General features: G+C 35.4%; 1 protein-coding gene across 1 annotated transcript; it reads right to left on the reverse strand.

The window, feature by feature from the left end:
• Window positions 1-267: 267 nt before the first annotated feature.
• LOC145680873 (uncharacterized) lies at window positions 268-24137 on the reverse strand. Its single transcript, XM_081752014.1, has 2 exons — window positions 24037-24137; window positions 268-6265 (listed from the first exon to the last, which is right to left on the reverse strand). Exons 1-2 carry the CDS (start codon window positions 24097-24099, stop codon window positions 2378-2380), a joined length of 3951 nt encoding a protein of 1316 aa, XP_081608140.1. The 5' UTR covers window positions 24100-24137; the 3' UTR covers window positions 268-2377.
• Window positions 24138-25598: the final 1461 nt, after the last annotated feature.

Here is a 25598-nt window from a genome sequence, read left to right on the forward strand (position 1 = left end):
CGTTATCTTTCGACAAGTAGGCAATTACATTTTCCTTTCATGTTGACTATTTTTGTTTCACAGAAATAGAATGATGGAAACACACACAAAAAATCGTGAACTGAAAAATCTACTTTTTTTGACTTTCAAATTTGACTTTCACAGAGAAAACTGTCCGGTAATTAAAACCAGTTTGAAGCAATAAAAGTTCAGCTTCTACTTACGTGACTCCTCTTAAGGTTCGCCACTGATATTGTAAAACTAAAATAATAATAATAATAATAAATATATATTTATTACATGCCTTTATTTAAAGCTCATAAATCATCCTTCATGGAAGGCATAGAACGAGTACATCACATAGATATTCCTTTTATAGCTTCAGTTTTTTATGAATACAAAACCATTATATCAATTTTTCAATTATATACGTTTCTTTATACTTTCACTACAACTTGAACTTCAAGATCACATTGAAAAAAATAGGAAAACTTTCATTAAAGTAAACAGCCGTGTGACTGAATTGATACCAATATAAGAAAATTGAATTATGTTTAAGAGTAAACTACTGGAAGGTAATTCTATGTTACAAATTTCTAATTTTATTTCTATAAAACTTCTTACAAAATTTTAAGCTTAGTTCGTTAATATGAAAAGAATATTTACAATGCACATGTTTACAATATTAAATTAAAATAAGAGAACATGAAGCTGAGATTAATTACGAATTTCAACAAACATTTAGAAACTATCTAATGCGGAAAAATCAAAATTGTCATAAGTTCTGAAAACGCAGATAATAGTATCTGTCAATATCTATTTAGTAATACATCATTTTACTACATGCAATTGCCAAGATTCCATTAACTTACTGAATATGGATGTAGAGTATTGTTTTCACTGTCATGTTGTAAGTTTTCTTTCATTTTTATTTCATTTGTTGATACTTTTCCCTGCTTAACCTATTTTAGATAATTACTACAAATCAATTTTACACAGCCGTTTGCAATACTCAGCGCAATTTAATATTATTCCAGTGTTTTTACATTAACAGTTTAATCTTGTTAGTACTTTCAAGAAACATTTTTTTCTAAATATCTTCATATCACATGTTAAAAAATCATAATACTATCTAACATAGTTATATAATGCATTACAGAAGTTATATCAGAATAATTTGCACAATTTATATAAATAGACATGTTTTTATAAGTTTAGAAATATTATCAAGACGTTGTGAGTCTTGTTTTCTGCATAAAATAAATCAACACAAACAAATCTGTTTCTTCTGATTCTTAAACAAACTCAAATAATTTTCACAAACTAGCTATCATTTATATCGTATATATCAGAAGTCAAAATTATAATTAATTTTCGTAATTTTGCTATGTCCATTTTCAATGAAATAAGAATTTATGTTTGCTTAATCTCTAGAAGAATGGATATTTGTTATAGGATTTTTTTGTAATTTCGAAACTTTCAATTTTATTTTTACTTCCCAAATTCTTGCATTGAAGTACAAGTAACTAAAAGCAAATACAGATTAAAGATATTTGAAAACAGCAGTACTATGTAAAGTTTCAACATTTATAACATAAATTTAACTTAATAGAAAAGCATACATTCTATAAAGTTGAAGTAAAGGAAAATGCTCATATTTGTATCACATAAATTAAAATAAATACATTTCTTAGAAAATAAAACAGTTTACAAGTTTTAGAATTGATAACGATGTGTAATGACCACTACGTATACATTGAAAATTGTTAATAAATTTTCAACACTTAATATTCATTGACATCTACTGTTTAAAACCTGCTGAACTACTTAGTTTAATAAGGGATGTTTTCAAACACGAACTTTCAACTTTACCACAAAGAAAATTAATCTTATAGCTGTTTGCCAGTTTTTAATAGTACTGGACATAAAGAGTTAGACTTCGTAGTACAGCGAAATAAGTTTGTTCTAATATACAATAAAATTCATAATGTTCTAATATAAAGTAAAATCCTAATATAAAACATGAAAGTTGATCATCATAAATTATAGTTTTGTTATATTTGAGAGTAACTATGGTAATTACTTATTATTAAACATTGTTTAATTTACGACAAATCACAGAATTTTGAAAGTATATCAATTTAGTTGTATATTTTATCTACTAAGTCGTAACTACATGGTTAATAAACGTTCCCAAAAGTCAGTATTCTAACATTACTTTTGAACTAATTTTCTGAATGAGTTTGAGAAAAAATTGTAACCTTAAAATTTTAATATAGAGAGGCTGATGGAGTTTTTTTCTCGTTGGAAAGCATGTTTGGTTTATATTGCATGTGATATCTCTGAATGCTTAATAACAAAGAATGGAAGAAAAATAATGATTTCAACAATATTTATGTTAGAATCTATATCTATGCTTCAATAATTGTGTTTGTCTCAAGAGTTTTTCCTGTATTTGTCTTCGTTTATACTGCAGTTGTTGTTGTTTTCTTTGCCACAGCAATTGCACTACTTGATTTAATGCATCACGAAAATCTCTCACAGCTCGTTCAGTAGTTGTGGTTGTTGATTCTGTTGAAGTAGACACGGGAGTAACTGTAGATGAAGAAGTGTAATTGGTATTTTCTTGATCATTATTATTATCATCATCATCTTGATCATTATCGTTATCATTATCTTCGCCATCGTTAGTGTCATTATCATCGTTATCATCGTCATCATCGTCATTATCATTGACATCATTGTCGTTATCATAGTCATCATTATTATCATTATTTTCTTCCGTAGGTGTATTCTCAATGGTAGTTGTAGTTTGAAATTCAGAATTACTACCTATAGTTGAAGTACTTGTTTCTTTTGTAGACGTTGTATCAGTGTTACCACTCGTAGTAGACTCTCTACTTGTTTGATCTGTTATTTCGTCGTTATTTTCTGTTGGTTCCGTTGACGTAGATTCAGCACTATTAGAAGAAGTTCCACTTTTAGTTTCTCCTGTAGAATATGTTTCGTCTATACCTTCTGTAGATCCAGGAGATGTTGTCTCAGAACTATTTGAAGTAGAGTCACTATTTGTACTTCCCGAAGATGTTTGGTTGTCTGTGGGTACTGTTGATGCTGTCTCAGCACTATTAGAAGTAGTTTCACTACTTGAATCTAATGTAGAACTTATTGAATCGCTATCGCTTGTTGATTGAGATGTTGATTGAGGACTATTTGAAGTAGACTCTCTACTTGTTTGATCTGTTGTCTCTTCGTTATTTTCTGTTGGTTCCGTTGACGTAGATTCAGCACTATTAGAAGTTGGACTACTTGTTTCTCCTGTAGAATCTGTTTCAGAACTATTTGAAGTGGTGTCACTATTTGTAGTTTCTGAAGATGTATGGTTGTCTGTAGGTTCTGTTGATACTGTCTCAGCACTATTAGAAGTAGTTTCACTGCTTGAATCTAATGTAGAACTTATTGAATCGCTATCGCTTGTTGATTCAGGTGTGAAATGAGGACTATTTGAAGTAGACTCTCTACTTGTTTCATCTGTTGTTTCTTCATTATTTTCTGTTGGTTCCGTTGACGTAGATTCAGCACTATTAGAAGTAGTTCCACTATTAGTTTCTCCTGTAGAATATGTTTCGTCTATACCTTCTGTAGATCCAGGAGATGTTGTCTCAGAACTATTTGAAGTAGAGTCACTATTTGTACTTCCCGAAGATGTTTGGTTGTCTGTGGGTACTGTTGATGCTGTCTCAGCACTATTAGAAGTAGTTTCACTACTTGAATCTAATGTAGAACTTATTGAATCGCTATCGCTTGTTGATTGAGATGTTGATTGAGGACTATTTGAAGTAGACTCTCTACTTGTTTGATCTGTTGTCTCTTCGTTATTTTCTGTTGGTTCCGTTGACGTAGATTCAGCACTATTAGAAGTTGGACTACTTGTTTCTCCTGTAGAATTTGTTTCAGAACTATTTGAAGTGGTGTCACTATTTGTAGTTTCTGAAGATGTTTGGTTGTCTGTAGGTTCTGTTGATACTGTCTCAGCACTATTAGAAGTAGTTTCACTGCTTGAATCTAATGTAGAACTTGTTGAATCGCTATCGCTTGTTGATTCAGATGTGGATTGAGGACTATTTGAAGTAGACTCTCTACTTGTTTGATCTGTTGTTTCTTCGTTATTTTCTGTTGGTTCCGTTGACGTAGATTCAGCACTATTAGAAGAAGTTGGACTAATTGTTTTTCCTGTAGAATCTGTTTCAGAACCATTTGAAGTAGTGTCACTATTTGTAGTTTCTGAAGATGTTTGGTTGTCTGTAGGTTCTGTTGATACTGTCTCAGCACTATTAGAAGTAGTTTCACTGCTTGAATCTAATGTAGAGCTTGTTGAATCGCTATCGCTTGTTGATTCAGGTATGGATTGAGGACTATTTGAAGTAGACTCTCTACTTGTTTGATCTGTTGTTTCTTCGTTATTTTCTGTTGGTTCCGTTGACGTAGATTCAGTACTATTAGAAGTTGCACTACTTGTTTCTCCTGTAGAATCTGTTTCATCGGTACTGTCTGTCGATTGAGGAGATGTTGTTTCAATACTATTGGAAGTGGATTCACTAGTTGTTAGGTCTGAAACAGTTGTTTCGTTGTCTTCTGTCTGTCCATTCGATGTGGGTTCAACACTGTTAGATGTTGTGTCACTGTTTTCCTGTCCTGAAGTTGTTGTAGAATATACATTTGTATTATTTTCACTTGTTGTAGATTCATTACTATCTTCTTGTTCAGAGGATGTGTTACTGTTATTATCACCATCATTTTCGTTTGAACCTTCAGGTGTGGATTGAGGACTATTTGAAGTAGACTCTCTACTTGTTTGATCTGTTGTTTCTTCGTTATTTTCTGTTGGTTCCGTTGACGTAGATTCAGTACTATTAGAAGTTGCACTACTTGTTTCTCCTGTAGAATCTGTTTCATCGGTACTGTCTGTCGATTGAGGAGATGTTGTTTCAATACTACTGGAAGTGGATTCACTAGTTGTTAGGTCTGAAACAGTTGTTTCGTTGTCTTCTGTCTGTCCATTCGATGTGGATTCAACACTGTTAGATGTTGTGTCACTGTTTTCCTGTCCTGAAGTTGTTGTAGAATATACATTTGTATTATTTTCACTTGTTGTAGATTCATTACTATCTTCTTGTTCAGAGGATGTGTTACTGTTATTATCACCATCATTTTCGTTTGAACCTTCTCCATTTGATGGAACCGTTGTCGGTGTGCTTGACGAATTGTGGCATTCTGGTGGAATTCCGATTATAGCCGTTGATGAAGGTATAACACATCCAAATGCTTGATGTTGATCACAAACCAATCCAAATGGACAGCTGACGATAGGTCCTGATGGTACAACAATATTTGGCCACATTCCTCCAAGAACACATACCTGTACCGTATGGTCGTCAACACAAGACAAAAACGTATTCAAGTTGCAACATTGCTGGCTTAAAATCGTTGTGGTTGACGATGGCACATTTGTTTCTTCTTGTGCGGTTGTTGTTGGTATTGGCGATTTTGTTGTTGGTTCTGTTACCTTAGTGGTAATTGTGGTTGACTCCGGTTTAGAGGATGTTTCTTCACTATTATCTTCTACAGAACCACCAGGATTTTCATTTGAATTATCATTTCCATCAGGAGACCCGCCTGAGTTTTCAGAAGATTCGTCGCTGTTATTATTTCCTTGAGGAGGACCATCACTATTTTCAGATGACTCGTCACCGTTGTTGTTTCCTTGCGGAGGACCACCTGGGTGTTCAGAAGATGAGTCACCATTATTGTTTCCATTTGTATTTTCGTCACTATTATTGTTTCCATTAGGAGGTCCATTACCATTATTGTTTCCATTAGGAGGTCCATTACCATTATTGTTTCCATTAGGAGGTCCTCCACCATTGTTGTTTCCGTTAGGAGGTCCTCCACCATTGTTGTTTCCGTTAGGAGGTCCTCCACCATTATTGTTTCCGTTCGGAGGTCCTCCACCATTATTGTTTCCGTTCGGAGGTCCTCCACCATTATTGTTTCCATTCGGTGGTCCTCCGCCGTTATTGTTTCCATTTGGTGGACCTGCACCATTATTGTTTCCATTTGGTGGTCCTACACCATTATTGTTTCCATTTGGGGGTCCGCCACCATTAGTGTTTCCGTTCGGTGGTCCTCTACCATTGTTGCTTCCATTAGGAGGACTACGACCATTATTATTGCCATAAGGAGGGACACCGGAGTCTTCAAAAGATATACTTGCTGAATAGGCTACCTGTAAATAAAATCGTAAGGTTTTAACTTCATATTTGAAATAAATATACTAGATGTTAGTGTTCATACTTCACATTAGGATTAGGTGCTAGATCATTCTAACTGGATTTGAAGTTCCACTAGGGTTATACAGTGATATAGCGATATAGTGATATACAGTGGCTTCTTTTTAGCCCTAATGTATCCCTTCTCCTTTCTGTCCTGCCCTTCTTGTTATAGTTTTGTTGAGTAATAATGAGTCTAGCCTAACTTGGCCTTTCAGGATATATACTTCAGAATTTGACTAGCAACATTGATCGTTAAAGAAAAAAAAACCTATGAGAAATTGTTTAGTTCATGAGTAGTTGAGGAATTTCATGCGAAAACAGCGTTCTCAACATAAATATATTCCTCCACATCTACATCCCTCAAAAAAAAAAAAAAAAAAACAGCTTTCTATTTACGATTTAAAATACAAGAAATTCTTAGAATTTTAACACTACGAAATGATAAAATAATAATTAGGGATGGCCAGAACCGGTTCCTGGCGGGTATGAACGGATCCGGTTCTTCGGATCCAGATCTGGAACCGGTTCTCAAGATCCGGTTCCGGAACCGGGTTTTTGGATCCACTTCTGGAACCGGTTCCAAAACCGGATCTTCAAGAACCGGTTCCGCTGGAACCGAAAATTTGTGACCATCCCTACGCTAAACCCGAGCTGCTGGCAGGCTGTGAACAGTGTGCTAGATGAAATGGTGGAATCGACAGGCAGGCGCCCAGGCGGCGGCCGCTTGTCTTATTTTGCTAAATAAACGGTAACTGGCAAACTCATTGGCTAAACAGGCAAACTAGCCAACTCATTTGACTAAACACCCACTGGTAGACCAAAATTTTTTCTGGGGGCACAAGCGGGTCTGGGCGGGGAGGGCACAAGCGCATGGTCCTCTTTGCAGCGCTTTGAAGGTAAACTTTGGGCCTCCTTTAGGGTCTTTGGAGGCTTTCGAATCAAGGTCTGGAACCGGTTCCTAAGATGCGGTTCTGGAACCGGGCTTTCAGATCCAGATCTGGAACCGGTTCCTTAGATACGGTTCTGGAACCGGGTTTTCGGATCCAGGTCTGGAACCGGTTCTGAAAACTGGATCTCCGAGAACCGGTTCCTCGCGGAACCGGAACTTTGTGGCCATCCCTAATAATAATCCATAAATTTCATATTCTTTCACAGCAGTGGCTCAGAATATATCTATATCTATCTATCTATCTATCTATCTATCTATCTATCTATCTATATATATATATATATATATATATATATATATATATATATATATATATATATATATATATATAGAGAGAGAGAGAGAGAGAGAGAGAGAGAGAGAGATACTAGGGAGAATCAGAAACTAAAGTAACAAGGTCGATATTTCTCGAGTTTTGTCTGTTGTAGAGGAATGAGAAGAGTGCGGTAATTTTAATACATAGAGTTGGCAACTGCTAAGAGTTTAAGCCACCTACCTCCTACGGCACTAGTTGTATATAAACACAAATGGCGACTAGTTTGGAAAACTGGTTTCGCAAAGAAGTCCGCTCAGTTATTCGATTTCTGTGGTTGAAACATGTAACTGCAGCTGAAATTCACCAGCAGTTGATAGAGGTTTACGGAGAGACTGTAATGTTTCGTCAGCATGTCGCAGAATGATGTCGAAAGTTTGTAGCTGGTAGAAAAAACGTCACCGACGATGAGTGCAGTGGCCGACCTAGCACAGAGTCAACAAATTTGAATAAAGTTGGGACATCATCGACCACTCTCGTTTCTGCATGAGTCTCGCTCCAAGCGACTTTCACCTGTTGAAAGAGCATTTAGGATTCCGTCGCTTCTCTTCAGATAAGGTGGTGAAAGACTTCGTGAACACACAAGAACAGGATTTTTACCAGCAGGTAATCTTCAAACTCATCCCACGATGTGACAAGTGCCTTAACCGATATGGAGACTACAATGAAAAATAACCCATGTATATACTATCTGTTGTCTGTATTCGTTTATGAAATAATATATAAACGTTTCACTGCAAGCTTTGTAACTTTATTTTCTGATTACTCCTCGTATATATGCCAGAAACACACTATTTTTCATTGAAACAGCAAAAGAGAAGTAGAGTTTGGTGTAGAACATTTGAAACAAATAAGTTTCGTTTCATATTGTGGAACCATGATAGACTTTCAAACTATATGGATTCAATGACATCCAGCATTGATATATTTATCAGTTCCGGTTTCAGGAGGCAGGTAAGGGACTGGTGGAACCCTTCTTGAGATGCTGAATATATATATGCATACAAAGTGTTTCCGTGACTTGAGGACAAACCCAGAGTGGTAATAAACGACGACGAAGGAAGCAATTTGAAAACAGGAACAAGTGTCCGGAAGTGTGTCGTTTCCAAGACAGAGGCCATCGAAAGTTCGGACAAAACTAGCTCGAGAATGAAATGTCAAATTAAAGTCCGATCAAAGGCAATATTCGTTATTCGTATCTGAGATGTTATTATCGTAGGAATGCATTGGAAGTAGGGACAACACAAGAGTAGCCCCAAAAGAAAACTAGGATATTTCGTATATCTGAAATTTAAAAAAAAGGAACGAGAAATCGTCAACTATATACAACAAAGTTGTTTCGGGTAGAAAGGTGACCGAATCAAATGAAGGAGATACCTTAATCAAATTAAGAGAACACATGGGTCTGCAAAAGTGTGAGGTATGGATTGGATGACAACTGTGACGTAGAAAACATAGACTGCGATAGTGGCCAATCACGAAAGAAACAATCTGATATTAGGAACTACGACCCGATATACGAAAGTAAATCAATTATATGGGATAAAAGCTTACAAGTGTAGTAGCAGCCTGTAGAACATCAACACTTACATCTCGCAAAAGAGTGAAAATGATTATGGAAACTGGTTCCGTTCAAGAAGATATACGTATGGGAGAAGAGAAAGAGAACTGGTCTACACAAAAAGCTAGCTGCGTAATCCTGTGGGTATCGTAAACAAAGAAAGTGAAAATATCTTCAAGATACAGCACAGAACGTTGCTACGCATCCACTAAAGACAATGACGAATAAACTCTACCATGTAAAACAGCTAGTGCATTGAAATGGTAGATAATGTGCTTAAAGATTTAAAGTAGATATTCAAAATGATTTCGTCGATCCAAGCATAACAGCGTCGTAGCAAAGGCTCAGTTATCCATGATATCGTTGTGATTATGTCACTGGCAGCTAGGATTCATGCAAGAAATTCCTCTTAGCTCTCTATGGAAGTTACATAGACAAAGCTTTTGAGGTAACCCCACAAGAAGTAATCAGGTGGGTAAGATCCGGTGAATTAGCTAACCAGGAAACAGAACAGTCATCCAATCCACCTATCTGGGACAGTTTGATTGAGATACGAAAGAGAAACATTACCAAAGACCACTGGCACTCCATCATATTGAAACCATATATACTGACGAACACCAAGCGAGATATCTGCTAATTATTCTATAAGCCTACGCTGCAGAAACATCGCGTACACTGGTTCAGTCAAACGTGGAAGAAGAAGAATGGGATCTAATAAGTGGTCACCAAAAATCCCTGCCCACACATTTACTGTAAATACAGTGAAACCTGTCAACTTGGCCACCTCTCTAAGTTGGCCACCTGCTTATCTTGGCCTAGTTCGTCTTGAACCTGCATTTTCCCATAAGACATTCGTTACTTACTACTCTATAAGTTAGCCACCTGTCTATCTTGGAAGTTTGCCACACTCAAGCAATGTTTATCCTATGATGATAATGATAAATTTACCTGCGTATCTTGGCCACGCAAAACACCGTTTTGTTATTTTTCTTAACTCTTTCGAATTCCCATATGAGAGGCAGATGTTATGTATTTGTGACTGGAGAAAAAAAGCAAAGATTCCCGCTATTTGCTTTTGGAAGTCAATGGCCAGAAGACTACCCTGATAAAGGGGTGGTGAAGGAAAATGTTAATAAGAAAAACCACGTACAGGAATTCAGGAAATGGTTGTACGTATTTGTTTACAATGTCTGTTTTGGTAAAACCATTAGCTATATCAGTTCCTCTCATCAGTGGAGAGCTTTAGTAATTCTGAAAAATTCTCAAGGTTAAAGCTAACCATCTCAATTGTCAACTATTGGCACCTGTCGGCTTTTCAAAAGATAGCAGAGTTTTTGAGATACGAATTCCCTCAAGATTTTTTCAAAACATCTTTTGCTCCGAGAGAAACACTTCTAGTTCATTAACAAGAGGTAGTTAACTACAATATTAGAATGTGCATATCTGCCAAAAAGAATAAAACAAATACGTCTAGAATGAACCACCATTCAGTAGCAACCGAAAAGAAGTCATATAAATTGCATTTGAATTTCTCAATTTATAACAGCTTTTCTTGTTTTCAATGTGAATAACTCAGTGTGCTATAATATCAATTTCAATAAACTGCGTACATACGCTTCTACTTCATGGTTGTTTGTGTTATTGTGTTTTCAATCCGAATAATCTAATGTACCGGATTAGTTTTCAAGAAGAGAAAGGTATACACATATAGTAAACATACTATAGTAATATTTTATAGTACTGTATATTTTTATGATTACTCTATATACATTATTTATAAGTAGCTGTCGTGCCACTGCTTATTAAAATTTTACAATCAAGTAATACTAGAAATCCTATTATAAAAATACACAAATCACACTTATTTTCTGTAAGTTAGCCACCTGTCTAAGTTGGCCACTTTTCGATGGAACCGATGTTGGCCAACATAGACAGGTTTCACTGTATCTGTTAATGACTTTTGACAATTAACGGTAAAGGGTTTCCATCAGCACACACGTTACTATTCCGACCATTAAATAAAATATCTCTAGTAAAACAGTTTTTTTTTTTTTTTTTTTGGTGGACAATGTAGAGGAATGGAACTGAGGATCGGCCACAAAGTGCTGCATTAGCCACTCACAAGATACGACGCTACATTCAAAGTCAGTTGGATGGTAAGGATGCAACGGTTCATGTACTGTACGGTTGTTCATGTACTACTTTCCATACAGTACTGTGTGCTACAACATTTTAACTACTTTTATCCTGTTGCTTGTTGTAGGCAGGTCCTCTACACGATCAAGCACCTCTCCTTCGAAAGTGGAAGTCCTGGTATTTCGTCTTGGCCCTTGATCCTGAAGATGTGGTCGCAAGTGTCCAGTTTCCTGAAAACGTTGGAAAAGGGGCGTAGACGTGAAGTGTTTCGGATGTCTTCTTTGTGGGTAACTTTCATGATATAAACTAGCCGCTTCATAACTGTTTCCAGTAGCCATTCCATAAGTAAATACAATACCTGCATGCTCGGCAACTTCAAACACAATTATATTGCTAAAGTACTTACTATCACACAATGACCTACGGAGTAATTGCACTACACAGTAGGTCAGCATTAGGAGACTATTAACAAGCCGTAACAGCTACATGAAGCAAAGCACCTAACAGGCAAGTGAAACCTGATACAGTAGGCAAGTAACCCCGACGACCTACACTACTGTAGTAGAGAAGGCGCGACAACATTCTTTCCGACTGGCACTCCATCTACTAGCTATTTCCTGGCACTCTGTGTATTTGTTTTGTTTCAAACAAAAAATGTGTTCACTACTCCGGAATGGAGCTGTTGTACACATCTTTGACTTGGAAGCTGATTGAAACAAGAAATATGTGAATCACTACGAGACTACAAAGAAATCTAAGAAAGTCGAGACTGTAAATCATCTACAAAACGAGACGAGACAACTTTACTTTAAGTCTCATCGAGAAAACTACAACAGCTTCATACGTATTTCCTTTGACCGGATCATATTCCAATATCTTATTTTCATTTATTGTATATTCCCATAACATTTGGCGAGCCATAGTTGGACACGTAACATTTCGGACCAATAACCTGAAATGGAGATTCGTTCTTTCGTGATTTTCCACCATCACTATCAATGTTTCCTACGGTCGCAGTTCCCATCTAACCCTACTTATGCTTTCGCAGACCCAAGTTTTCGCCTTATTTGATTCAGGTATTGTTCAAAACAACTTTGTTGCATACCACTGACGATTTCTCGTCGCACTTTTTGTTTCATATAAAGTATCCTATTTTTGTTTTGACGTTTCCTTGCACTCTCGCTTCTTCCAGTCCATTCTCACAACACTGAAATCTTAGGTGCGAATGATGCATATTGAATTTGATTAGATGTTAATTCGACATTCAATCTCAAGATTCTTAGCCATCTTTGTTCCGTTGCGACAAATTTTCAGTGGTCTCTCTCCCAAAAGACTGACTTTCGGACACTTGTTCTTATTCTCAAATTGCTTTTTTCGTAATCGTCTATCATCTCTCCCAATGTATATATTCAAGCTAGATTCGTTGGACCAAACTGATTAAGTTTTCCCAATACCATTTGCGCAACTACGGAGTCGTTTTCCAAAAACAGAGTTGCCCATTGTGACTCACTATTGACTTCCGAAAATGGTAAGTACAATTCAAAACTAGGGCACAATAGTGATAATATATTGCAGCAAAGTACAGTGTGAACAACTAGTCCAACGAATACATGAAACGTCACTGACATGGAGATGACAGTTTTGCAGACCGTTAATAACATAATATTGTAACAGAAAAATAACTCTGACAGGTTATTGCATGTATAGTATCATTTGGTACTGCTGAACAAAATACGGGAAAACAATAATGCTGTGTTACTCTCAGGAAGGAAGTCGACACCATGATCTTGCACATTACCATAAGTTCCGATATACGTCGTACTTATCGGTTTTAACATAACATTCATAAAAGCAGCACCAAAAGACAACAAAGAGCAATAAAGTCTTTGAATAGCAAGAATAACATTCAGAAATGCTTTGCGATCGGATGACTTGTACATTCATTTGTGGATGTGATGCCTCTTTTGAAAAATGGTAAACAACAACAAGAAGAAACATCATAGGTCTTGTAGTGTTTTACTATATAGAATTGCAAATATTACATTTGGTCTTCAGTTACTGCATGTAATTAGAAGGTTACACGAAGAGATGTTTGATCTGAATAATAATTACAATAATAATAATAAAACTAATAATAATAATAATCTGCGGAGAAAGAGTAATGATTCTAGTTTATAGTGTCTATAACGAGAATCGACACGATCTGGAATGCTTCCAGGCCTTCAAGCTTAGTTTGCACCAGCTTATGTGAAAGAAGCATTGAGAAAAACGCGAACGAAACCTCCACAAGCAGCACTGGTTCGTCCGTTTAACGAACGTTGTCTATTTCGCGCTTTAGTTACATCGATTACCACCTAGCAGTTTGAGCTCTCTCCGAAGTACGTAATATTGCAAACAAAGATATGGTTATGACAATTCTTCACTTTTAGCAGTGATTCAGAATCAGATGATTCATGCCAGTGGGTGTTATACAGATGATTCAGTTTACAGAGAAAAATCAAATGGAAATTTCGAATACCGCATTCACAACAAATAATGAGTACACTGCTATGTTTCTCACTTACGGAGAAGCCGCAAAATAGAAGATAGACCAGGAGACCGTATCAGGAGCGTTTTCGAATATGCGACAAGCTGCATACCCCATATTGGCAAGGCTTGAACGTTGCGTCATTTGCGAGAAATAAGTCGTTTGTGTGCTACTAACCAAGAGCGCGGGATTCTCAGAAGAGATCACACCGTCGGATTGGGGGAAGAAGTGTTTCAACGTGTTGAAGACAATCCTTCCACCAGCACTCGGGCTATTGCACATGGCCTCATTGTTGGCCACATGACGGTATGGCAAATTCTTTACTATGAACACATTCTTCTTTATCACCTAGAAGAAGTTCGAATCACAAGATTTTGCACGTAAATAATTCTTAAATGATTTCCTGACGGAGTAACTGAGGATCCGCAGTTCACACGCTTTTTATTTAATGATGAAGCTCTCTTCATACAAGCAGGATACCAGGATACTTTTTAACACAAGAAACATACACGTTTAGGCAACTGAAAATCCCCGCCAACGTTTCGGCTGGAATTTTTGAAGATCAGCTTATCTGTCCGTGTATATTTACCTCCACGTGTTAGCTTAAAACATTATTTGACATTTGTGAACAAAGTGCTTCCAGAACTCCTGGAAGATGTTCAATTGATAGTACGTAGGCAAATGTAGTTTCAGCATGATGATGCAGCTATACACTTCATTGAAGAAGTTCATGAGTACATCACAACATATTTGGAGAGAGATGGAACAGTCGCGTCAGTCCAGTAGCTTGGCCTGCATGCTCACTATACTCGTTACCTCTGGACTTTTCCTTTTGAGATTCCATGAAGGAGATTCTTTATGACACCGCAGTGGAGACGTTGGAAATCTTAGTAGGAAGAATTGTGGCAGCCGCAGGGTAAATACGTGAAACGCCAGGGATCTTTGTCAGAATTTGCACAGAAGATATACAAAGTGTTCTAATGTCGGTGAACACCATTTCGAGCAATTTCTTTAATGTGTCAGTAGAAATTACGTCATAGTACAAGATGATTGCACTTCATGTTCTACGTTGTGGCTTTTTCTACTGTTTTGAATCAGAATAGTTACAATTTTTGTCCACTCCGGACAATTAAAACCGATAGACCCCATCAGATGTGGCATCACCTGGACATAGTGAATGGACGTTCCACGAAGAGTGTCACATCTACTGAGTGACTTGGATGCAAACGAACTAGTTGTAAGAATGTTTTTGGCTTTTACGTAGAAAAGATTATACGCGAAAAGGTGAACGGGAAGCTGCTTATTAATGAAAAGTTTGGAAGACCAATGACGTGACATTCAAAACAAAAGTTAAATAGGATCTGAACTGTCATTGAGCAGATGTGGGAAGTGTTTTTAAAATACAGTATACAGCGTATTGAACGTACATTGGGAATAACAAAACTACCCCAAAAATGTCCGTTTCACGAACATATTTATTTATTTTGTATTTTATTCTACGTTTTCTATATTTAGAATTTAATATATCTCAAGAAATCACAGTTTAATGCTGAAAATTGGAGAACAGCGCTGCTTCGATTTGCGTTAAGTCTGTTCGTCTAGCTCTCGACATTCGCTTCTAATTTTCTCTCACTGCTTCGCTTCGTTTCACCTTCTGTATGTTCATATCCTCAATTTCGACATAACGTACAACTCATGTACTTCATATTTGTATTCCTCAATTTCTATACTTCCCGAAGGAGTGCATTTTCCTAATAGTGTTGCTATCCTTGAATACATGTAATTTGTCCTTGATGTTCAAAGGTTTATTCCTCATTTGTTATCTTTTGGAGCTTCTTTCTGAAACCCAATAAATATTTAATGTTGAAACCGATCAGTATGACATGTTTCGAAACTCATAATATTCGAAACTCTTCCCATATTTTGTTTGTCAGTTCCAAAGGACACCAAACGTGCAATAACCTGACAGAATATCTTTTTACTATATAATGTTTATTAATGGTTTGCAACATTGTCACCTCCGTGTCACTGATGTTACATATACTTATTAATTGTACTAACATATTGTACTACTTATATACACAGCACCTTACTGCAATAAATTATCACTATTGATCCCCAGTTTTGAATTGTATTTACAATTTCAGAAAGTCAACAGTGTGTTGCAATGGGTAATACTGTATCTCGAAAACGACGCCACAGTAGCACAAATGGTTTTGAGAAAACTCAATCAGTTTAGTTCAACAAATCTAGCCACAAGCTGTGTTATATATTGTCTGGGACACCTTGTGTATATAGAAATATATACTGTGTACATGTATATATAAAAGTGTATATTCAGATATATTCAACAACCTCTGGTTCAACAAAGGAATTAAAGACGAGATTGAATCTATTTTTGTATTCTTGAGACACTAAATTCATCCCAAGTGACAGAAATATAGAAACTTGAGGGAATGTCATTTGCAAGCAAATATTTTCTCACTATGTTACCAACACTGCATAAGTTATATACTGAGTTACCAAAGTCTCTGAAATATTGATTACCTGCATTTAATGTATTTTAACCTCTGTACAATTTATAATTTTAATAGATCCACGATTCTCAAATGTATATTCCGCAATAATTTTGCTATTTATGACATTAAAAATTGCATATTCAAGGGATCTAGTAAATTTACTTCTGTGACTTTGTAGATCCACTACAGAATGACTAAGTTTTCCTTATTAATATAGCAAACTTTAAGGTACGAACATGGAGGTATCCATCTATGTGTATCCTATAAAGTCTTGAAATTATAATATATAATAGTTATCGTTGCACAAACGGATTTTTATTTATTTATTCTTTATTTTTATTTATTTTTGCAAATTAAGTACAAAAAAATTATAAAGACATTATTTTGAACAGATGTTGATTTTTGGATTATTGTTGGTTCTAACTTGAATTTAAGCTGAAATCAATTATTTCAAAAATAACTAAAATTTTGAAATTGCTGTTGCACAAACGGACATATTTGTTACACAATCAGCGAAAATTAAAATCTATAGATTAAGAAGATCACTAGGATTCATAGGTGTTGAGTTTTCGAACGGTGGTACTTCTTGTTTGGTGTTAAACTATACCTATAACCGCCAATTTAAAATTGCTATAACTTTGTAATTAATAGTTGTACTAACAAAACTTTTTTCCTGCACAATCTTCCACAAACGGAGCCCCATCGGTTAAGACCAATACTTTCTCAAAGTAAGAATTTTATCAAATAGTGGTTGTTTTAGTTTGGTGCCAGTTTAAATTTACAATAATTTTGTAATTATAGTTGCACGAACGAAAGTTTTTACTTTTCAGACCAGTACAGGTGAAAATATATTGGTTAAAATCTTTAGTTTGTATAAATGTTGCTTTTTTCTCCTCAGTTCCGGAAAATGTCCTATAACTATTCTATTAAGCCTTGTTTCCATTATTTCCATTTGTGTATTAGTACAAAATGGAAACAAGGCCTGATAGAATAAATGTTGCTTCTGAAAATGGGGGGCATGGTGGCTCAGTGGTAGAGCGTCTATCTCTGTTGCGTGGGGTCTGGTTTGATCCCAGCTTGCGCCATGTGGACTTTGTGGTGGACACACAGTGTGTTCGTGTGTTTTCTCGGAGTTCTCCTGTTTCCTCTTACTTTATTCATTCTACCATTGCATTCATTTCTGATCATCAACGCCTCCTTTAGCCTAGCGGACATAACCATGAGACGTAAAACTGAAAAGTTTAATTTAATTTCATTTCATTCTGAAAATCTGTTGTTCTGCTTGACGTCAAGCTGGAACGAACAAAATTACTATAATTTTTAACTGTAGTTGCACGAAAGAAAGTGTTTCCTGCATAAACAAACACAAATAAAGATTTATCGGTTAAGTAGTTTAGTTTGTACAAATATTGTTTCTTCGAACAATAGTGGCTTTAACCATCATTTTGAAAGGGCTATAACTTTGTAATTATAGTTATACAAACGAAAATGTTTACTGCACAAACCATTACAAACAAAAACCTATCAATTGAGGCCATTAGTTCGTATAAATTTAAGTTTTCTGAGTAGTGATGGCTCTACTGGCCTCGTAATTTTAAAATTTAGTATTATTTTGAAAATGCAATTGTAGAAACTCTTTTGCTGCACAATACAGCACTAACAAAAAAATCAATGAGTTAAGATACATAGTTGATACATATATTTATTTTTCGTATTGCAGTATTTGTAGCTTGACGTCAAACTGGAACAGCCATTTCAAAATTGCTATAATTATGTAATTATAGTTACACAGACTTTTTTTTCTGCACACACCAGCACAAAAAGGTGTAGACATTAGTTAAAACTATTAGTTAGTAGAATTGTTAATTTTCCAAATATTTATGGTTCTAGCTTGACGTCAAACTGGAACTGTTATTTTAAAATTGCTATAAAACACACAAACAATTTAAGAGGTTTGCAGAAGAAATTGATGAGTTTAGAACTGATAGTCCTTAGACCTAATTTTCTGTGGTTATTTGTGAAATATGTTGATATTCCATTGGGGATTTGGAACTAGACTAGAGGAATGTTTCTGTCTGATGAGTTTAAAACTGATAGTCCTTAGACCTAATTCTCTGTGGTTATTTCTGAAATATGTTGATATTCCATTGGGGGTTTGGAACTAGGCTAAAGGAATGTTTCTGTCTGACGTGGGTAGTTTCAAACTCTCCTTGATCCAACGAAGTAAGTTGGTAAGTTTGTTATGGTTCCATTCTAAAGCGAGCCATTGGATAAGGCTAAAACAGTCTGCACGTAAACAGTAATTGCTAGGTTTATACGGTATTTCAATGTAAATATAAGCAGCATCCTCCATTTTAACCTGCTGGTATTTGGAAATGATATGTATTGTACTTGGAAAAGACGATATTTTATCTAGGCTTTGTTAATAAAATATAGCCCATTAATTAAATAATTAAAACTAAATTTATAAACGCCCATAAAATGATGATTATTCGGAGTACGTTCAACATGCTATCGAGGTATTTATTTTATTGGGCCATTACTTACCTAAAACTGATAATTTAAAAGCCCATGAAAAATGAAAAACTAGAAATGCTAATACTTTTAAACTTTCAAATTGGTTATGCAGAAATATGGGAAGTTATAGAACGACTTTGTCTGGTGCCTGTCTATAGAGAGGTATCAGAACAAAGATGGTAGGACGTAGTGAATCGTACAGTATACATAAGTTCCCTATCCCTCTACTGAAACTGGAAGTGCTAGAAACGTAGTAAAATTCTCCGTCTATAGTGGGCAAACGAAGAGTGTGAGTCAAGAACTTGGTAACCCACAATTTTACTATTGTAAGAAATTAGAGATTTTCTGCTGCACAATTTATTTTCAAAGTCGGAAAGCTGATTTTTCGCATAAGACTATACATGAAGGATTAAATGGACAAGGTTAAACGAAGCGGTATGCGTTGCTTTCTATCGGGTACTGCAAAACGCAGCAACTTCAAAATTGTGAGTTACCATGTTCTTGCCTCACACCCTTCAAACAGTAACAGCGAGAAACGTTTTACGATCTGCATTTAGCCTCACAAGAATAGGTTCCATCTTCATCTCTCAAATCTCTCTATTGAAACTAGAAGCGGCAGCGTGTGTTCTCTTGTGGTCAAGTGGTTAATATGTTTACTTTTAGTGTACATTATGTCGGGTTCAATTCCAGATTAGGACACCTGTCTTCCATTACAAAGCCAACTGTTGAATCTGATGCCAGTTTAAGTAGAAAGTTATGTCTCCTGAAACCTTGGGGCTGGAAAGGGATATTGCATTAAATTTAAATCAACCACTCAATCACAAGTGGTAGAAATCTTATGCAGTAATAGATAGCGAGAAACGTCTTTTTGATGTGTGAGAACAACATTCGAAAAATAAATTGTACCTTTATCCTTATCCCTTTGCAGAGACGCACCCATCCCAGGGGTCCACCAGGTTCGGACCCTCCCCCAAAACTTTCTAACTCAGTATACATTTGTACACTTTCCTAATAAAACTACACTTGTTTAACAGGGAAATAATTGATGTAGCATAAAAATTTGATCTTACACTTCATTTGTACTCTTTTTCTTATAAAAGGGAGGCACGATGGCTCAGTGGTAGAGCGCTTACCTCTGGTGCGTGGTATCCTTAGTTCGATCCTCGTTCAAGTAAGTTTGTGGTAGAGAACATTGTGCTCGTGGGTTTCCTTGGGGTACTCCCGTTTCCTCCCACTTTCTCATTCCACCAATTCTTCCATTCTCATTCACTTGCTTTAATAATCGTCTCTCTTAGTCTAATGGGCATAATCGTAGGACGTTAAATTCAAAGATTTCGTTTGGTTTCATTTCTTTTTCTTTCAAAAACAATCTAGTTCTATCATTTAAAAAAATGAAAATATAGATGGAAGTATTTTACAATTACTTACCATCTTTTCGGGTGCAGAATAATACTCGTTCAATACTACGTAGACATAGTGACTTGTAGTATTGGACCACCCCTAACAAAATTTTCTGGGTGCGCATCTGCCCTTTTGTAAAGGCTGGAAGTGGTAAAATCTACTAGGTGTTTCGGTTTCAATGTTGATCCCCACGGAGCAAAAACATTAAAAAAATAAAACAAAAAACGACGAAAATATATATTTTAATATGCATATTGCATACCATTAGTACTTTCTATCTCTGCCCTTATTAAAACCGAAAATAAGTATATTGATCACTCCCTGTATCAATATTTGATTCATATAGTTTGAAAATCTATCTTAAATTATACAATGTAAATTGAAACTTATTTGCTAAAACCTCACACAGAAACATATCATCCAGGGATATGGTACATTTTGCTTTTATTATCTAACATGGTAGTAGTACCTCCAGGAGGAATACATTTCAATTTAATTTTGTCTTCTGAAACTAACTGGGCTCAGATTAACATTCTGGACAATGATGTAAAAGTTCTTTTTATATTATTTTCTATTTTATTTTTTATCTACAGTATTTAGTTTTGAAATAATGAATTTGACAATGGTGAAATATTTACACTCTTGTTCAGAAACGTTTATTCACTTATCTCTATTAAAAGAGTAGGTCTATATTTTCGCTATACTTTGGCTTGAAGAAGAATCTTAATTGTTCAAAAACTATCGCTTTCTTTTGGTTTAATTCCATCTATGAATAAGAATATAGGTCCTCTCTCAAAGTGAGTTGGATGATCATTTCTTTTTTAAAACAAGTCTGTAGCATTGGTGGATCTAACCCGGGGCCGGGGCCCTAGTCCTCCATTTTTTTAAGTGATAAAAAGTAATTTAAGCTATTATTTATATATTTTTGAAAGTTTATAATAAATTCATGATATACCAATCTTAGTCTGGGTTCTGACTCCCCCCCCCCCCCCAATTTCTATCTTATAGATCCGCCACTGGTCTGTAGACCTTCGTTTTAACATTTCATGCTTTACGAACTCAAACTTTTTGTCTGGGAACTTCGCCTTTGTTAATTTTGAAGTTACATACTCGTTAGTCAAGTACAAGTAAGCAATGTGTTACTTATTATGTGCAGAGACTTAAATTTAACAAGAGAAGGAAAGTAAGTCCGGCAATTTTTAGTTAGTTATGGAAGCTACACTGTGCCTTTCCGTATTGTTTAATTCCTCCGAAAAATATGAACTAGTAGGGAAAAAAACACTAACACCAAAAGGAGGATAGTACAAGGATTTACGATTTATGGTCGTACTTTAAGTTACAGATAACGGTGACCTTGTTGGGTTAATAAACTGAGGAATTCGTTTTGTACACATGGGGAGTTGTTTTGAGCCCGCTTTCGCAAAATATTCACTAGCACGCCTGCAACATGATGAATTACAAATTACAGGAAAAAGTTGTAGTATCAAGCATGAGAATAATCTAAAATGTTGAAAAATTAGGTAACTTGTGCATGAGGACTTTTAAAGAAATTGTAAGACTTTTCCTCCAGGGTATTACGTAAATGTGTCATTTGAAACAATACAGCAACTCGCATTTCTGGGTTGAACATGCAAACTTTATGCCCACTTTCTAACCTCTGACTACAACGTGTATCACATAAAATTCTGTTACAATTTCGTCAGCTTCTGTCGCAGCTCATCACTGGCGACGAAATTTACACCTACGCTTATGATTCGGAGATCAAACAACAATTGGTATATTCGAAACCGAAATGGAAGAAGCAGGTGTGACGACGCCAGCTTTAATTTCTTAGGAGGAATAGGCGGAGGGTCAGATACACCTCTTTTGGGAGGAGAGCATATTTTTTGTTGTATGCCGAAAAGGATATTTTTATATTACTAGATCTATATTATATGTTTTGGACGAAGTATACCCAAAGTTTGCGCCCGCTCCTCTCTGGCGTAGCCACTGATTAGGAGTGTGACCAAGAATATGTTCATCGTTTTCGACAACTTATCGTGTTTTTTCCATCTTGAAGTACTGTCAAAGGGTCAATCTTTTGTTCCCACAGTTTGAAGCGTCTGAGAGAGGGCAATCAGCTCATAAGATTGATTATAAGGCAAGGACAGTTGGATGCTTTAACGCGATAACACAGCTAATAGAATGTTCGAAACATAAACTTTCCTGTCGTAGCATTATAGCTCTTTTCTTTACCTGTTCGAATTGCCAAAATTGCCTATTGGAATTTCCCTATCTTCACGCTGAAGCTAAAGATAGCTCTATTGATGAGCTCTCTCGTGATTATGTGAATGTCATGTGCGTACGCGCGTTTGGCGCAGGAGACCTGGGTTTCAATTCCTTCCAATATAACATGTGATTCGGATTCCATGTTAATCTGTAGATCCACGTCTCATATAGCCTCGCTGCTGAATGGGACGCTAAAATCAAATTCAGGAAAGTTCTATTGAAAACGTGCAGATTAAGCATTGAGAATTGTAGAATATTTACTACATTACTTTGCAAGGTGACTGGGAACTGTGCATCGCTATAGATGTGCAAGAGAACTACTTTGTAGAAGATTGTAATTGTTTAAATGACAAGCTTCTTAGCTTTCCAACATCACTACCTAAATTATTTTCAAAAGTAAATGTGACGACTTTGTTTGCTCCAGTGAATTGAGTATACCTTACCAACCTGCCTTCATGTACGTAACTTCGAGTTTAATTTCAGACTTTGGTGTACTGATTAATTACACTTTATCTCATTTAGCAGCACGGTATAACCTTTCAGAGGTCTCCACTTCTCTTACTAGTCTTACAGTTCAGAAATTATTAATCTAATGGATGTTTTCTTTTAACCTAAATAAAGTTTATTGCAGATCAAAATACTCAAAGAAAGGTTCTGTTTCTTCTAGTTTATTTTCTTTTATATTTCTTTTCTTTTTTCTTTCTAATTAAAGAGAAAAGATACTAACTAAACTCTTAACATTTTGGGACTTAACGTTCGTTGAAAGTAATTAACCAATGGAAATTTTTCTCTTGCTAGAACATTAGTATACCGTTATTCCCTGTTTTCTTTTATGATTAAACTTGGGATCGTAATTTAGGACGGATTGAATGTTGTATATAATACATCATTCTGCTTTAATTTTAACGTAATATGTAACATAAACAATTCAAATGAATTTTAAGAGTCATTCACTGTAAATTTTCACTATTTCCTTTTTTTTTTTTTTTTTTTGAAAACCTATAAAAATATTAATAACATACTGTTACTCCCCAGACCATAAAAAATACTGAAATACCTCAGAAAAATAAAAAAAAAATGTCATATTATTTTCAGCTGATATATCGAGTTCACCTCATGACATAAGTTGTATCTCTTTATTAGCTATGTGTAATGTGTAAAAGACTTTTACATTTCATAATATTTGTCACATTGTTTAATTCAAGTTAAAATATTTTGTAAAATGTAAGATGGTACGAATTTTATTTCGAATTATTTTTAAATCTAAGACAACCTTATATCAGTATGTATTACTAACTCCTTTTCAAATTATATCTCGTTGCTTATAATCAGCTGTAAATTTACTGGTTTGAAAGAAATAAGAAAGGAAATTGATAAATACACATCTTATTTTCTCAGAAAACTGGATATTGAACGGTCTTGACCAGAGATATAAGAAAACTATTATATTAAAAGCTTTAATCTGAAACCTATCCTATTAAATTTGTATTTATGTATAGTACAAACAGAGTTTACAACCCATTTTACTTACCTGTACAACAAGGAGAAAGCATCCTATACGTATCATTTGAAAAGTTTTCCCTCTCCAAACCATTATCGCAGGTTCTACAGTAATGGGTCGCTTAGTTTCGCTAAAATCCTTATTAGCCTTGAGGTGAAACATTCTTATATAGAGAGATCCGTTTTATCTCTCTCTCCAGATTTCTGACATCATAAATTTTACTCCGAGACATATTTCTAAGCAAATATTTCTTCCAATTCCTGTTACATTTCTCAGTCGTCACGATTTTTATAACCTTGTAAGTAGTGTGGGCTGGCACATACAGGAACTTCGTTTGTAACTGAAACCTGGTAGTCTCTGGAAAATTACTAGGAATAATTTAAGAGTGGAATATCACCAAACGCGTGTATTCTCACGTGCCTTCATTTCGGGCTGTTTATAATTTCAGTAAGCATGTAGCATTTGAAATTTGTTAAGTGTTTGGGAACATATTATGTAAAGATTGTATTTATGAACGTAAAAACATTTCACGTGAGGTGCCCAAGCATTGGTTGCGATAGGTCATAATTTCTTATCTTAAGAGTTACTGTAGATAAATTGTCAGAGAGAATTTTTACTTCTTTTTCGAAATACTTTTATGAAACAAACGTAAAAATAAATAAATAAATCACTTCAGCTTTGCAGCTGACTATGTTTTAACAAATGATATTAGTAACCCTTTCATACAGGCTTAATTATACTTTTTTCGCTTATAGGCCTTCATAAATTTATGTATTTGTAGTAGGTTAGTTTAGAGTTTAACGTTCTTTCTCGAGGCCATACGAGAGAAAACCAACAGCTCAACATGGCATTCAAGCTATATGTGTGAGAGAAAGGTGATTCGGTGGTTGAGCGCTCAAATCTGGTGCGTAGGGTTCCTGATTCGATCCAAGCTCGCATCAAGTGTACTTTGTTTGTTCTCTACAACGACTCTAGATTTTCTCGGGACTGTGTTTATGTGTGGGTGGGGGAAGTTATCGAAAGTCTCGTTTTCTCTCATTTTCTTCATTCTATCATTATCATCCATCTTTTCATCGCCGTCTTTCTTAGCATCAGTGCGTGAATATTAACCATATAGAACAATTGAAAGGATCTACTTTCTCTTGCATTTAATTACATGTAAATGTATGTGGGGAAAAGCGTCATGAAGTGACAATCGGATATTCAGCAATACAACACAAAATGTAACATCTATCGTAAATGAAGTTCGTAACAAAGTCTTAAACAGAATGATATTCGTTATAAAGAAACCGTTATAAAGAAATTAAAGAAGCACAAATCTCCGGGCGTAGACGAAATTCTGGCTGAGTTAATTTTAGCTGAAGATGAAAAATTGTGGAATAAGATACATAAAGTCATTTTCCTTTTCTGGAACAAGGAAGAATTGCCACAAGAGTGGAAATAATCAATCATTGTTCCAGTTCACAAGAAAGGCGACAAAACTTAATAATAATTACAGACGCATTTCTCTTCTGTCAACATCCTATAAAATTCTTTGAAACATTCTATTAGCAAGATTGACCCCAAATTATTGGAAATTATCAGTGCGGATT

The sequence above is a fragment of the Thermobia domestica genome, chromosome 3 (assembly GCF_964235325.1).
Source record: "Thermobia domestica chromosome 3, izTheDome1.hap1.1, whole genome shotgun sequence".
NCBI classification, from domain to species: Eukaryota; Metazoa; Arthropoda; class Insecta; order Zygentoma; family Lepismatidae; genus Thermobia; species Thermobia domestica.

What these genes read in the sequence shown, in the direction of transcription:
- LOC145680873 (XM_081752014.1), bottom strand. Translation starts at nt 24,099, where the DNA reads ATGGTTTGGAGAGGGAAAACTTTTCAAATGATACGTATAGGATGCTTT. An exon ending in GCTTTCTCCTTGTTGTACAG is followed by an intron (nt 6,266 to 24,036) that starts GTAAGTAAAATG and finishes TTTTATTTACAG; the next exon opens with GTAGCCTATTCAGCAAGTAT.